Source organism: Melopsittacus undulatus (assembly GCF_012275295.1).
Source record: "Melopsittacus undulatus isolate bMelUnd1 chromosome 20 unlocalized genomic scaffold, bMelUnd1.mat.Z SUPER_20_unloc_1, whole genome shotgun sequence".
NCBI classification, from domain to species: domain Eukaryota; kingdom Metazoa; phylum Chordata; class Aves; order Psittaciformes; family Psittaculidae; genus Melopsittacus; species Melopsittacus undulatus.
Window position 1 is genome coordinate 53,145 of NW_022993934.1, and position 13,762 is coordinate 66,906.

General features: G+C 48.9%; 1 protein-coding gene across 1 annotated transcript; it reads right to left on the reverse strand.

Moving 5' to 3' along the window:
• Positions 1 to 635: 635 nt before the first annotated feature.
• NCSTN (nicastrin) lies at positions 636 to 13,761 on the reverse strand. The gene is made up of 17 exons (XM_005141053.4): positions 13,622 to 13,761; positions 13,314 to 13,418; positions 11,935 to 12,058; positions 11,428 to 11,546; positions 10,247 to 10,392; positions 9,911 to 10,061; positions 9,541 to 9,650; positions 8,630 to 8,782; positions 7,187 to 7,291; positions 6,938 to 7,015; positions 6,260 to 6,429; positions 4,996 to 5,098; positions 4,623 to 4,718; positions 4,021 to 4,108; positions 3,739 to 3,890; positions 3,230 to 3,442; positions 636 to 1,625 (listed from the first exon to the last, which is right to left on the reverse strand). The coding sequence occupies exons 1-17, from the start codon at positions 13,740 to 13,742 to the stop codon at positions 1,503 to 1,505; spliced, it is 2,157 nt and encodes a 718-aa protein (XP_005141110.2). The 5' UTR covers positions 13,743 to 13,761; the 3' UTR covers positions 636 to 1,502.
• Position 13,762: the final 1 nt, after the last annotated feature.

Genomic DNA, 13,762 nt, shown 5'->3' on the forward strand with positions numbered 1-13,762 from the left:
ATCCAATCTGAACTTCCCCTGTTTAAGTTCAACCCAATATCAACCCAATGTGCTGGTCACCCATCACCAATCCCAACATCTCTCCCCACAACACTGCTCCATGAATGAAGCATTTGCAGTTTCATATATAAAAAGCCCAACACGAACTTACCTTAGGGAAGGCAAAACATACTCTACCCAATCCTCTGCCAGCTCACACACTTGGGAGGTCCTTGTCTCACCCCATGTCATTCCACACACAGAAAGAGCCTCCTTGGGTAATTTTAGGGAAGGGGTTTTGTTCTCCCTCAGGGGAGCACTGAAAGTAGAGGGTCTGAGTGACTTTAAAACTCCAGAGTGCAAGCCTAGCTGGGAAAAGACTTGAACACAATAAACCCTCCCTATCCTCTAGGGAAGGGAAAGCGAGGTCAGCTTCAGCTCTAGCAGGCTCTCATTTCTGGTATGAATCCCCTCTCCCTGTGTTCTCCCTCCTGGCTTTGGGCAGCAGCACCATCAAACCTTGAAACCTGCTGAAGAACAAGTGCATTTAAACAACCAGGAACATCCAAGTGCCTCGTCAGTCACAACCACCAGCCCCCAGAGCTCGCTCTTGCTGGGCACTAAGCCCTGGCATCAAAGGAAACAAAGTGTGTGAGCATCATTAAAAACCATGTTTATTATACCAGCAGCAAGGGCCTGACCATGATCAAGGTACCGTGGTACAAAGTGCTGCTTGGAATGACCAGCAATCCCTGCCTTGGACTTCTTACAGCCTAACCAACAGTGACTTACCACCTATCATGTCTGAGGGCACAATGTCTTTCTTTTGTCCAGCTAAAGAGTTCCAAGTGTCACCATAATTCCCAAACCAAATGAGACAAAACTCTTGAGACCATATTGCAACACCCAGTGGTTCTGGTCCTTTGGCAGCAACCAAGACAAACCAGGCAATGGGTTAACTTTGTAAGTGGAGACTTTTTTAATTAAATGGAACTATTTATATATATACAAAGCCCAGAAAATATTGCACCATTTAAATAAAAGGACATTTTACATCTAATCATCTGTTTAACACACCTTGCCCTCCCTGCACTGGAACATACATGGGTTCATAGCAACGGCTGGGACATGAACAGGCAACACGTGCCACCACGGAAATCCACTGGTCCACATACATCCCAAACATCTTCTCCCTTTCCACCTTGCCTTCATTTAGGGACCACCTCCATCACTTTGTCGTCGCACTGGCACAGGACCAATCCTCTCACCTTGCTCAGAAGTAAAGACGAATTAAAAAGAAAGGCTTTGGGAACTCCTCAGTCACAGTTTCTTTAGGGCTCGGTCGGCACAGTTTTCTGGGAAAGTCTCTTCTGTTTTCAGGGCTCAGCCCCCAGAACCTGAGCATGGAAGCTCTGGAGAGAACCATTTGCATCCCTATCCAGAGACAGGAGCATTCCAGTGTAGTTTTATCTTTGCCAACTGTAAACCAAGGGCCAAGACTTCTCAAGCGCTGAAGAGCATCTTCAGTAAGCCACAGCCCCAGGGTCTTGGGGGATGCTAAACAGTACATCCGCTTTGGCGTTGATGAAATAGGTGGCCAGGAGAGAGAAGACCAGAATGGCAATGCCCACAAGCAAAGTGATTATCTAGGAAGGGAGGAAAAGCACTCAGCATTGTTGTTACAAACACAGCCCTGCAGCACCTCCCAGAATTTGCCTTCAATCATAGAATGCTTAGGTTAAAATAATCCAGTTCCAACCCCCTGCCATGGGAAGGGACACCTCACACCAGACCACGTCACCCAAGGCTCTGCTCAGCCTGGCCTTGCACATTGCCAGGGAAGGAGCATTTACTGCTTCTTCAGGCTACCTCTTCCAGTGCCTTATCACCGTCACAGTAAAGAACTTCTTCCTGATATCAAACCTGAACTCCCCCTGTTTCAGTTTAAATCCATCACCCCTTGTCCTACTGCCACAGTCCCTGATGAATGAGGGGCTCTAGAGAAAGCTGCAGACACCAGCTCACTACTGAGGCGCTACTCCATGGAGGTGTGAAGATACTCCAGGACCTTACAGCCTCAGATGAAAGCAACTGCCAGGCAGGATCAGGTCACCTTTTGCTGTGGATGCCACCAGTGCACAGAAACTGATGTTTAAGAGAAAAGGTTAGAAAGTTCTATCATAGATTATAGAATCATGGAATGGCTTGGGTTGGAAGGGACCTTAAAGCTCATCCAGTTCCCACCCCCTCCCACAGGAAGGAACACCTTCCACTAGACCAAGTTGCTTCAAGCTCTGTCCAGCCTGGCTTTGAACACTGCCAGGAATGGGGATAGCTCAGAAAAGACCCCACAGAGCAGTCACTAGGACTCTGTATGTTTTCCATCAGGTCAACACTTTGTGAATGGTTAGGCTCCAACTGCATCTCCAGGGCACCAGTGTCTGCTGGGCTGTAACACGCCAAGACACAGGCAGGGCTTCAGGCTTGCCTGGTAGCATTCAAAAGGCCCAGTACCACAGAACTAAATTGCTCAGATTTCAAAGAATCACCTGAGAGGTGCAACAACTGCCTGGGCTTGCATGGCCTTTGGGTGGCTTACTGCTATGATGCCACGATGATGCCATCCTGTGCACTCCTAAGGCTGTCCTGACAACCTGACATCATTAACAGCCAACCAGAGGGCATCCAAACAGGCAGTGTCCCAGTGTGACTGTATGCTTAACCCTTATTCTGCTGGCACTTAAGCCACATCACACCCAGCTAAGGACTGCTCAGAACCTGAGACACTGAACCACCGTCAGCTTTTGTTTGGGAAGGTTATTAAAGACTTATTTCTCTGCTGTTAAGAGGGGATTCAAAGGGCAGGAAGGAAAATCTGGGTCATGGATCAGGCAAAACAACAGCCAGGTTCACTGGCTTGACTCCCTGTGCCTGAAAAAGGGGTTAAGACTCCTGTGCCTCTATCTTCTATTCACAGAGCTCAGTCTGCTCATGGGACTCTTGATTATTCTGCACAGTCTCAGTCCCAGTGACTCTGTTATTAACCCACAAACAGCCAGAGGTGGAAGGATGATCACCAGTGATGCTCTTGGTCACCTCCTTTTCCAGGATCAAAGCCTGTTCTTAACAGAGAAGCTGCCACAAGACCTTGGAACAAACTCCAAGCTGTTTCTCCAGTGGTCAAGAGGTGCTATTCAAAGCCAGTCAGATCTTTTCCTCTGCTTTCTTTTTCAGACATGTACAAACTCACCTCTAGCTCCCTGCTGGCAACCAGAAATATTCGGGCCCGGATCTCTTTCCACCGACTCTCTGTCCATGTGGAATACTCTGTAGATCCCCACTGCCTCAGCTCAAAGGCAGGAGAGAGGGCTTTGCTTAGGTGAACAGTTGACCGAACACAGTAGGGGACTCGGGATGTGGAGTTGGGATCCAGGGAACCCTGCACCCAGGCATAGTCATACATCTGCAATAAAAACAGGAGAGTAAGAGACAGGAAAGAGCCACCAAATAAGCCCTGTTCCCTCGTCCTGGGACCTTACCTGTGTCTCTGGGGAGAGACAAAGAGACTTTACTGCCTATTCTCACTCTAAGGGGATCCTCTGGCCTCCTCTTCCTCTGCCCCATGGCATTAAGGTGCCTCCCTGTTGGGAGTTTCCCACTTCTCCCACGTTATTATGAAGGCATTCCTAAGCAGCCTTCCTCAAAAGCAGAAACCACCAAAGCCTGGCTGTCACCAATGGCACTCTAATGGCTACTTACTTCTGTCTCACTGTTGGGTGATTTTTCAGGGTTCAAGCACTCCTCCTTGGTGAAGTTAACGACAGTGCCCGTGAGGTTGGCCAGGACATACTGCACAAGGTAGGTAGTGTTCACAGGGCTGGAAACAGCCACATAGTGCTGGGGAACATCACCTGGAGCAGTCAGAGAAGAGGGAATGGCAGGGAGAAGGCCAGGAGCAGATAATGTGGCACTTTAGAAAGCTGCCAGGTAATATATGGGGTCAAACCCAGCCCCTGGTCTTCTGTCCTGTGTTGCTCTTACCCAGAATTCCTTTTAAGTCTGGTTTAATGATGGACTGAAACCAGGAATTATTCATTTTAATCAGAAAGCCATACAGCATTCGAGAGACCTGGGAAGAGATGGAAATTGCTTTATACAAAGAGGAAAGAAAATATCATCCCCAACAGCTATATCTCTCAAGATTATTTGGTTCACGGATGTTTCCCACTACAGGGGCCAAGAGCACAGCAAAGGAGAAGCTGTAAGTCACAACTGTATATAATTTCATATAAGCTATGAAAATTGGGTTTGATTCCAGCTCCACCAGCTCCTGGTTGACCCCTGTGGCACATGCTGCCATTTCACCTCAGCTTATTCTTCTGCTCTTTGGGACAAGGATAAAAGAGCTCTGTTTTGGAGAGGGCTCCTGAAGCTTAATGCCTGGCCTGAGATCAGGTGAGGAAGTAGAGAAGGTTGAAAGGGTTTTCACTCAGCTGTGGTGAGGAAAGAGCAAAGGGGGGAGGCAAAGCCCTCACTGAGGCAGACAGGACAGCGTGCTGTGTAAACACATCTAAACAGAGACAGAAGGGAAGTACGTGAGGGCTCATCAGAGATGCCAAGGACTCAATCCCATCTGCTCGTACCGTTCTTGGATCTGCCTGAATAGCAGAGGTGCTGTTGGCTCCCCCTGCAAGGCGGTAGAGAGCACGGGCGACCACTGTGGCAACTTCTGCCAGGGACTGCAAAGGAAGAGTGCTCTGTGTTAATCAAGACAGGCAGATCCAGCAAAACAAGCAGGAGAGCAAGCCAAGATCTACACATCCATCAAAACCCTCACATGGTGCTAGCATTTGAGTAGCTATTGCCTTTGTCACCGTACAAAGCACACCCACCTTCTTTCTGCCCTTTCTGGAAACAGCTTTCCCCCCCTCTCCTCATGGACTTGCTTCTATCCACCCCTACCCAAAGCCCCATCTGCCCCAGGTACAGCAGCTAAAGAAAATGGGAAGCAGGAACCTTGGCTGTATCCGTGACATACTCCAAGGTCTCCTCAGGGCTAAGCCCCTCAGGGTATTGCATCCGGATGTTCTCTGGAGTGTCGTACATGCTCTGGTAGTATCTGCAAAGAAGAAGGCAAACAGAGGCTGGGGAGGGGCAGAAAGAAACCACAGGGCATGGAATTCAATTCAGAGTGTGCCTAAACCAAACAGTGGGAGCAGTCTCCTGGGAGCAGAGAGACAGCCCTGCCAAAGCACTGCCCTGCCACACGCTCCTTAAAGCATTTAATGAGGCTTTATAATGAACTTGGCCCTTCCACAGCTTCTCCCATCTGAGGATCTCCAAGCAATTTACAGGCTGTGATTAGCTTTCAGGTGGGCGACAGCCCAAGCTATTAAATGGGTAGAGAAACTGAGGCAAGGACAGCCCGTACACAAGGGCTCCTGGGAAAAGGGCTTTTGCTGCAAGTTGTGCCAGTGGATTTTATTAATACCCTGTCTTGAAGGCAGGGAGGAATTCCAAGTGAGCTCCAAGAGAGATTTCCACCAAGGCACACACAAATGAACGGGGAACTGGGCTAAAAAACCCAGCACATGGTCTATGCACCCCACATCCCCAGTCTACACATGGGTCCCACAGCAGCAAGCTGTGCTTTCCTCCAGCTTAGGTCATCTTATCCCTTTAAAGCAGTGCAGATTTGGAGGTGAAAGGGAAGCTATTTCCCCCTTGATTGCTACAGAGAGCCTCAGAAACAGCAGGGAAGGAGAGAAAATGAAGGGAAAGGGACAATTTGGAGACTTTATGGAAGAGGAATGAGGAATATTCCTGTTTTCTACCCCACATTTCCACTCCAAAGTCAAAGTGGAGCAGGGGGTCTCCAAGCAGCACACCATAGTAAGGTCATGTGGGGTGAATGCAAGTGCTCTTTCCAATGCCTGGGGCTTTTTGCCATTGCAAATAGAAAGCTGTATTAAAAACAACAAAAAAAAGGCAGCTAGCTGCTGGAAGAACAGATGAGGCTTAGGCACGCTCAGTTGCCATTTGCTCACCTTTGGCTTCCAGCCAGCTGTGGGGAACATTTTCTGTACAAAACTGGATTTCTTTCGCTTGTCAGAACAATTATGTCGTGCTTGTTCAATGACATGGCACATGTCTGCTCCTCTGCTCCCCCTGCGCTGCTCCACATGTATGTTGGGGAGCACACATGTATGTTGCATGAGCTCAGGTGCCCTCTGCTGGCACCACTGCCTTTGGCCAGGGGCCAACCTGGAGAAGCAAGTACCTGTTCTGGAAGGCAGTTCTGTGGTCAGTCAGGACTACTCCAGGGATGTGCCGAGCCCGAAGGAAGCGCTGGAAGGAGGATGGGGGAAGAGGCTGCGAGAATCCAGCTTCCTGCAAAGTCACGTTTGCTCCCAGGCTGCTGCTCCCCAGGATATCCAGCAAGTTTCTAACCTTAAAGAGGAGAAACCAGCGCTGTTCTGCTGCCCTTTTGGATGTGTTAATATCACAGAATTATGGAATAGTTTGGGTTGCTCCAAGCCCTGTCCAACCTGGCCTTGAACACTGCCAGGGATGGGGCAGCCACAGCTTCTCTGGGCACCCTGTGTCAGCACCTCAGCACCCTCACAGGGAAGAGCTTCTGCCTAAGAGCTCACCTCAGTCCCCCCTCGGGCAGGTTCAAGCCATTCCCCCTTGTTCTGTCCCTACAACTCCTTATCCAAAGCCCCTCTCCAGGTTTCCTGTAGCCCCTTTAGGCACTGGAGCTGCTCTAAAGTGTGCCCTTAAGGAGCCTTCTCTCCTCCAGGCTGAACCAGCCCAGCTCTCTCAGCCTGGTTCCAAAGCAGAGCTGCTCCAGCCCCTGCAGCACCTCCATGGCCTCAATCCAGCAGGTCCACAAAGATCCACATCCTGATTATCTGCAGTGTGCTAAAGATCAACCACACAGATTGCTTTCTCTTACCTGTACATCTACAGATTCATTCATCCGAGAGACCGGGTCCGTATGCATCCATAGAACAGAGTCATTCCTCAGAGCCACCTTCAAGAAGAGAATGAAACCACCGTAAGTATATGGCTGAACATCACTGAGGAGAGGAGGCAAGGTCAGTCCAGGGAAAAATCAAACCCAGTAAAAAGCTGGCTGGGAAAAGCCCAGCTCAATTATCACAGAGAAACAGGGAATAAAACAGTCCCCCGAGTTAACCCACACCTGATTCAACTCCACAAATGAATGAATGTTGTCCAAGCGGAGAGGAAACTTGTCTTTTTCCATATCATACACCATTCGTGAGCTGCCAATGTAATCAAAGGTCTCCTGCAACAGAAAAGAAAATCCAGTCACACAGGAATCACCTGGGTATGTGCCTGCGGCAAGTACCAGCAATATCTGAGAGACTGAGGTGGGCCAAACCCAAGAGTTGGAGGGGCAACTACTGCCCCAAGTGTTTCTGAAGGTTCACATAGCCTGCCACACACTGGAAAACCAAAGTAATATGCCATTGTGCCTGGCTCCAAAGACGAAGGTGGTGTAGGAAGGGATGGAGCAAAGGACTAAAAGGAAGGCATTGAGCAAAAAAACCCCAGGGGACAGCTATTGAATTCCACAAAGTTGGTTAGAGTGAGCACTGGTATCTAGAGAGATACTGTTACTGTGAGGAACAGCAGAGAGGCATTAACATAGCCTTTACTCTGGCATAAGCCATCCTCTTTGTTTTTAAGTAAGGAATACAGCAAGCCAGGGAGAAAGGGAATTCTCTGTTCCAGGAACTACACATTTTCCTGAAAGGGGGTGTCTGTTTCCCCTAAAAGAATTAGGAAGTAAAGACTGGATGAGCTTATCAAGGGATCTAAAAGGATCTGGGGAAGAATAGGTGCCCTTAAGAAGAGAATCCCCATGATAAAAGCAGGCAATGAAGTCAGAGGCAGCCACGAGACTTTCCTCTTGACTCATATAAAGTCTTCTCATCCCTCCTCCTTTCTGGTAACATGACAGAGAATGTCCATTCCTTCTGTCTGCTGGGTCTTCCCCAGAGCAATTCTGACCGTGTATGTGCTGAGGAGGGTGAATGAAGGCAATCACATGGCCACAGCATGGGGCTGTGGGAGCCAGTTTCACAAAGCTGCACAAAAGAAGCCATCAGTGTGCAGATGCCTTGAGGGGAACATCAGCTGTTGGCCATGAGTCCCTCCTCCACATGCTTGTTCTGTTTTGCCACAGCTGCCAACTCCAGCACTGGGCTCTCAGAAATGAGCTCTATTTTGCTGTTGTCAACACATATATTTTTAATCTAGCCCTTTTCTGGGCTTCATTTCAGAATTTAAAGCCTGGCCACTGCAGTTCATCCCTAATGGGGGTGAGGCAAAGAGCAGGCACACTGGGAGGAAACATGAGGAAAGCAAAGTTTGAGTCATTCATCCAACATGAACTGTGGGGCAGAATATGGGTTGCCCCCAGTGGAAGCTCCATCTGCTGCTGTTATCCCAGTGCAATTAAGATCCTGTTCTCACTGGGGGAGCAGAGAGAAGCACGATGTGGGGATGCAGACAAATGACTCTGTACAAAGAGTAGGGAAAAAGTTCATTTGCAGGCAGCCAAGGGCTGATTTGATCTCTTGGAACAAGCCAAATGGTGGAGCGATGCCACAGCTCTTACCCCTTGGAAGAAGGTGAACATTATATTCCTTTGCAGCAAATGAACATCTGATGCTTTGTGAAGGGCTTCAGCAGCAGCCAAGTGGGTCACAAAAGAAGAGACAGCACTCTCTGCCCCGGGTGCAATGTTCCAGAAGAAGGAATGGCTGTCAATCTGGAAGCACAAACAGGAGGTGTAAGAAATGTGCACACAGAGAGAGGAATAGAGCATTGGAGAGTGAATCTATCACCTCACTCCTATCCCCCTCATCCTACTGATAAGGGAAGAACCAAAGCACCCTGCTTCACGAAACTTAAAATACCAACAGCATTGCTGTGGCAGTCTGAGGTCTCAGAGCCCTCTCCAGAAAGGAGACATTAGGGAGTGTGGTGTAATTTTAATGCCAAAATCCCTCTTTAGCATGAGGCTCTGAGACAGTGACAAAAGGGAGCCTGGAAATGGAGCTTGGAAAGTGAGTGCAAACCAACTGCTAGATGGGGAAGTGAACTTCGTTCTCAGCTCTGACACTGACTCACTGCCTCATACTCAAAAAAGTCTCCATGTGATTCTGTCTCTCCCCCCAAAAAAATACAGATGAGCCAACTATGCTCTCTGTGACACTTTATAAGGGTGTGAAATATTTTAGGAAAGCCCAACAGACGTTATTTCTACTTGTCTTGTTCCATCAGCGAAAGAAATGCTGAGAAAAGCCTTATATAAAACAGAAGCAAAATGCAATGCCCTTCTGTTGAAACAAAGTTAGGTAAACCTATCAACTAAAAGACTTGGACTTGTAGAACCCCAATAGCTAGTGAGGTCTAAAATGTTTGGAACATGGGAAGAAATGAAACTGTCAGAAAAGTATATTCCCATGAGACTCGAAGCCCAAGTCCTATTCCATGATCTACAAAGCAGGATCAGGAGGTACCTACTCGTGTGGCGACAATAATAACTTCCTTCTCAGGATCGACTTTCCCAGAGGAATTTATAGGGTGCAAAGTGCTCCACACGTTGTAATCAAGAAGAGGATCACAGACAACCTCTAGGAAACAGGAAAAATCATTGTCTGAGTTGAGATTACAGCAGTGACAAGTGGGAAATGAGCTTTCTGATCACCTCAGTGGATCTATGAGCTTCTGCTCCACAGGGGTGAAGTCCTGACCCCAGGAAAGTCACTGCCAGGGGACAGGATTTCAGTGCATGTACACACTCCCAAATTTCCTCTCTTTTACACAACTGTATTCCTCTGGGATTCTTACCACCAGCCTTATGGGGCTGACAAGGGAAAAGGAATCTGCTCACCTGGATTAATGCTGAAGGTGCTTTGGAGGGAGCTGCGTCTCATGCAGGTGACAGTGCTGGTGACAGCATGCATGTGGGAGAAAAGCTGCATGGCACAGAGAGGGTACTCGGGGCCAGATCCATCACGAGGGACGTTATGGTCTTGATAACACTGGATGGAAACAAAAATCATTCCAAAATTAACCTTTCTGTAATAGCACTGTCTCCTGCATATAAAATCAGATGTCTTTTTACTCTACATTTCAACGTCTAAGCTCAGAGAAAACAAAACTCTGTGCCCCCTTTCCTAACTGTGCAGCAGTTCCCCCCCTCCTGCTTGCTGAGGAAGTGCAGTACCTGCTTAATGACTTGTGTCTCATTGGCATCTTCGAGGAGAAAAATAGGGAAGTGAAAATCCTCATATGAAAGCCCACTCCCCACAGGATTCCACACGGTCTTATTGCAGTGTGCAAACTGAGGGCCATAATCTTTGGAATAGACACCTGGAAACAGAAAAGAAATGGGCAAACCTGAGGGTGCAAGAGAATAACAGACTGCAGGAGAGGTAGGGCCTGCTGAGAAAATAGCAGCAAACCCAGAATGAGCAGCATTATGGGCTGAGGAACCAGCTGATAAAAGCTTGGAGAGATGGAGTTGGTCACTGCATGTGGCCAAGTGGCAGAGACAGAGTGTTATGCCACGCCGAGAGCATGAGGAACGTGCATGCTCAGAGCCATCCCATGCCAGGAGGCTGGCAGGAGAACTCAGAGAGCATTTATCACCTGCTGAGAGAGTGGAGGAAGCACACAGAGAAACATTCTACTTCAAAAGGAGGAACATACAAACCCACAGTTTCTGGGCTCATCGTGTGCTGGAAGAAACCCTGAGGCAGCTGTAAATGTGCCTATCACATTAGCAGCTAGATATGGTACAAACAGCGTGGAGGCAGAGACAGGACAAACGCCAGCACACCAAACTTGTCTCAGGAGGGGACAGGGCATCCTGTGCAGCAGAAAGCTGTGTGCAAACTACAGAAGGTGGAGCAATTCCTCCCTTCAAAGTGCAAAATATAACAGAGCAAATTTACTGCATAAAGAAATAGTGAAATGAAAACCTAAGTGAGAGCACAGGGGGAATTCAGAGGAGCACAATGTCATGTTGAAAAGCAGGAACTGGCTGGGACGGAGAGGTTCATGCACACTCCACACATTCTATGCCAACACAAGATGCTTTAATGATCACATGCGGACAAAGGACAAGTTTCATGTGTTAAAGACAAAGTTACCACAACACTTGGTCAGGTTTAACATTTGTCTGTCTTCTCTTAAATTCCTGTCCCAGCCCTTGTTGGGAAATGATTAGATTCTAGCCCACACCAGCTGCTTTGAAAGAACATACTGAGCCTGTTCTCTTAAACACCATTTTGACATTGACATACAACTGCATTTTCAGCTATCATTTGCACCTCTTGCCCCATACAATGTAAAAGCATCAGTTCTCTTCCTCCCAGCAAGAATAAAGACTTAACATCTCCTTACCAAACCCATCATTGGGGCACTTCAAACCAGGAGAGAATCCCTGGGGAGGGCTTGGCTTGGCAATGGCCACAGCAAGGCCAGACACTCGTGAGGTTCCCTTCAGCTGCTGCATTACCCTCCTGAAAGAGAAGATACAACTGAAATGATGAATTCAGTAATGAATTCTACAACAAGCAGAGAAGTTCACCCCCTTCTTTCCTGTTCTGTCCAGAAGAGACGTGACCAATCTTAATCACACTTTTGTAACTGCTACAGTGATGAATGTGGCATAAGAATTGACAGAGATCAGAGCTCTAACAGCAAAGCAGGCTGCTTAAGAAGAAACCAATTCAGGCACTAAACCCCATTAAACCCACAAATGTTTCAATGTCACTACACTTCAATCCATGAGGGCTGATTCTGCCATCTATCACTTGAAAAATGATGTTTCCATCAGCACAACATGGACCCATGTTGCTCTTGTGGGCTCCCATCACCCTGGGAGGATAAAAACTGACAATGACCAACCTGTTGAAGAGGCTCCCATCCAGCAGGACCATGTAGGGTGGGTGTGGGCCATCAGCCAGCACCCAGCTCAGGTCCTCCTCCTTCTCCACCACATGGATCACCCCTGTGTCTCCACTGATGGAGGCTGTAGGAAGAGAGTGTGCCCTTTATGTTTCGCAGTGATCTGCTTCATTCCCACCCCAAGGCACAATGGAACAGCAGGGCAGTGTGCTGGTAAGGACTTTAGGGAAGGACAGCTCATGGAGTTACAGGGCTGAAGGAAGCAGTTTGGTGAAGAGGCACTGTTTGGCTAGAGCAGGACAGAAAAAGGAATAGTGGCTTTTAGCAGGGAACTCAAAATAGCTGAACACATAGGTTAAGAAATAAACACTCCTGTGGTGGAAGCAGCTTTTGGTTAAGCACGTTCAAGGACCTCTATTTAGTTGCTAAATAAGCAACTAGAAGTCTCTTGTGATTGAAGAGAATAAGGAAGGAGAGGAGGAAACTGAGGCCCTGAGACAGAAAGACACCTGCCTCAATGACCACAGGCATAGATACAGTTTAGTACTGCTCTCAGCAAAGAGTAAAGACTGTAAATCATAGCTCAGCATGAAATAAGACTGGGACAGCAAAGGGGATTAGCAACAAAGCAGGTTCACTACTTGTGATTCCACCTTGTGCTAAAGAAACTGGATGACTGACAAAGTGCTTTATAAGAAGCTATGGATAAAACCAAGCATTTTGCTCCCCAACACAGGAAGCAGGAAGGCAGGGCTGTGTATGGCTGTCTGCCCAAACACTGAGCTCACACACAGGGTGGAAGAGAACACAAAGAACCTTGTACCCCCAGTCATCTACCGACCAAGTGCTGCCCTTCAGTGGCAGCTGAGAACCTCTGCTGCAGGAAGCAGCTCGCTGTGGAAGCAAAACTGAATGGAGAATGAGCAAAACAGGGACTCACAGTAAAATCAGCCAAGAATACTGCTTGAATGGAGTTCCCTTATCGATCTTTCCATTGTAAGTCATGCACTCCTGCTTTTCCCATTCCAGTATGGCAAACCCTCCCTTACAATGTTAACAGCACTGCACAAGCAGCTCAGCCAAACCCCCTTCAGATGCTACTTTGCTACTTCTTCACTCTCGTCCCCTGCTAACCCTCTCATGCACTCTGCAGTGCTCACAGTTTTGCCTTGTACCCCTGCAAGCATTGATTTGGCTCAAAACTCTGCTCTCAGCAGGTATTTTGGAGGCCTCTCTAAGGTCTTCACCCCCCAGCTTAGCAGAAACAGGTCTGTGGCCAACAACACGAGCAGGATTGGAAAAGAGGGCAACCAGTGAAGAGAACAAGGGCACCACTGACCCAGGCAAGCCCAAGAGCTGCCCCCCGCTGCAGTACTCACACTGGCAGCCGATCTGGTGGGTGGCATTCAGGAGCCGGACGCACGGGGCCGTTTTGTTCAGGGGGATGTAGATCTTCCTCTCCACCGAGTTCCCCTGGCAGGACCCTGCGGAGAAGACACAGCCCCGCTCAGAGGGACACAAACCAGGGGCTCCCGCACCTCCGAGCGCTGTCCCGGCCTCGGAACGGGGAACGCGAGCCCCTGTCCAGCTCGGAGGGGCACAGCCGAGGCTGCCGCCGCCTCACAGGGGCCAGGCCGGGCCCTCACCGGCCGCAACCGGGGGCAGCCCCGCTCGCATCCAGCCTCACCCGCTGCCAGCGCGGCCAGGAGCAGCCCCCGGAGCAGCCTCAGGCAGGCCGGGAGCGGAGCCCAGCAGCCCCCAGCAGCGGCCGCCATCGCCGGTCCCCCCCACGCTCTCCTCGCCGCCATATCGCGGCCCTTCCGCTTCC

Bases quoted from the DNA above. Each gene is read 5' to 3' on its own strand.
- NCSTN (XM_005141053.4), bottom strand. From the start codon at position 13,742: ATGGCGGCGAGGAGAGCGTGGGGGGGACCGGCGATGGCGGCCGCTGCT. The intron at 7,292-8,629 runs GTAAGAGCTGTG...TTTCTGTTGCAG, and splicing joins TGTTCACCTTCTTCCAAGGG to GAGACCTTTGATTACATTGG. The intron at 1,626-3,229 runs GTGAGTTTGTAC...CTCCCTTCCTAG, and splicing joins TTGCCAGCAGGGAGCTAGAG to ATAATCACTTTGCTTGTGGG.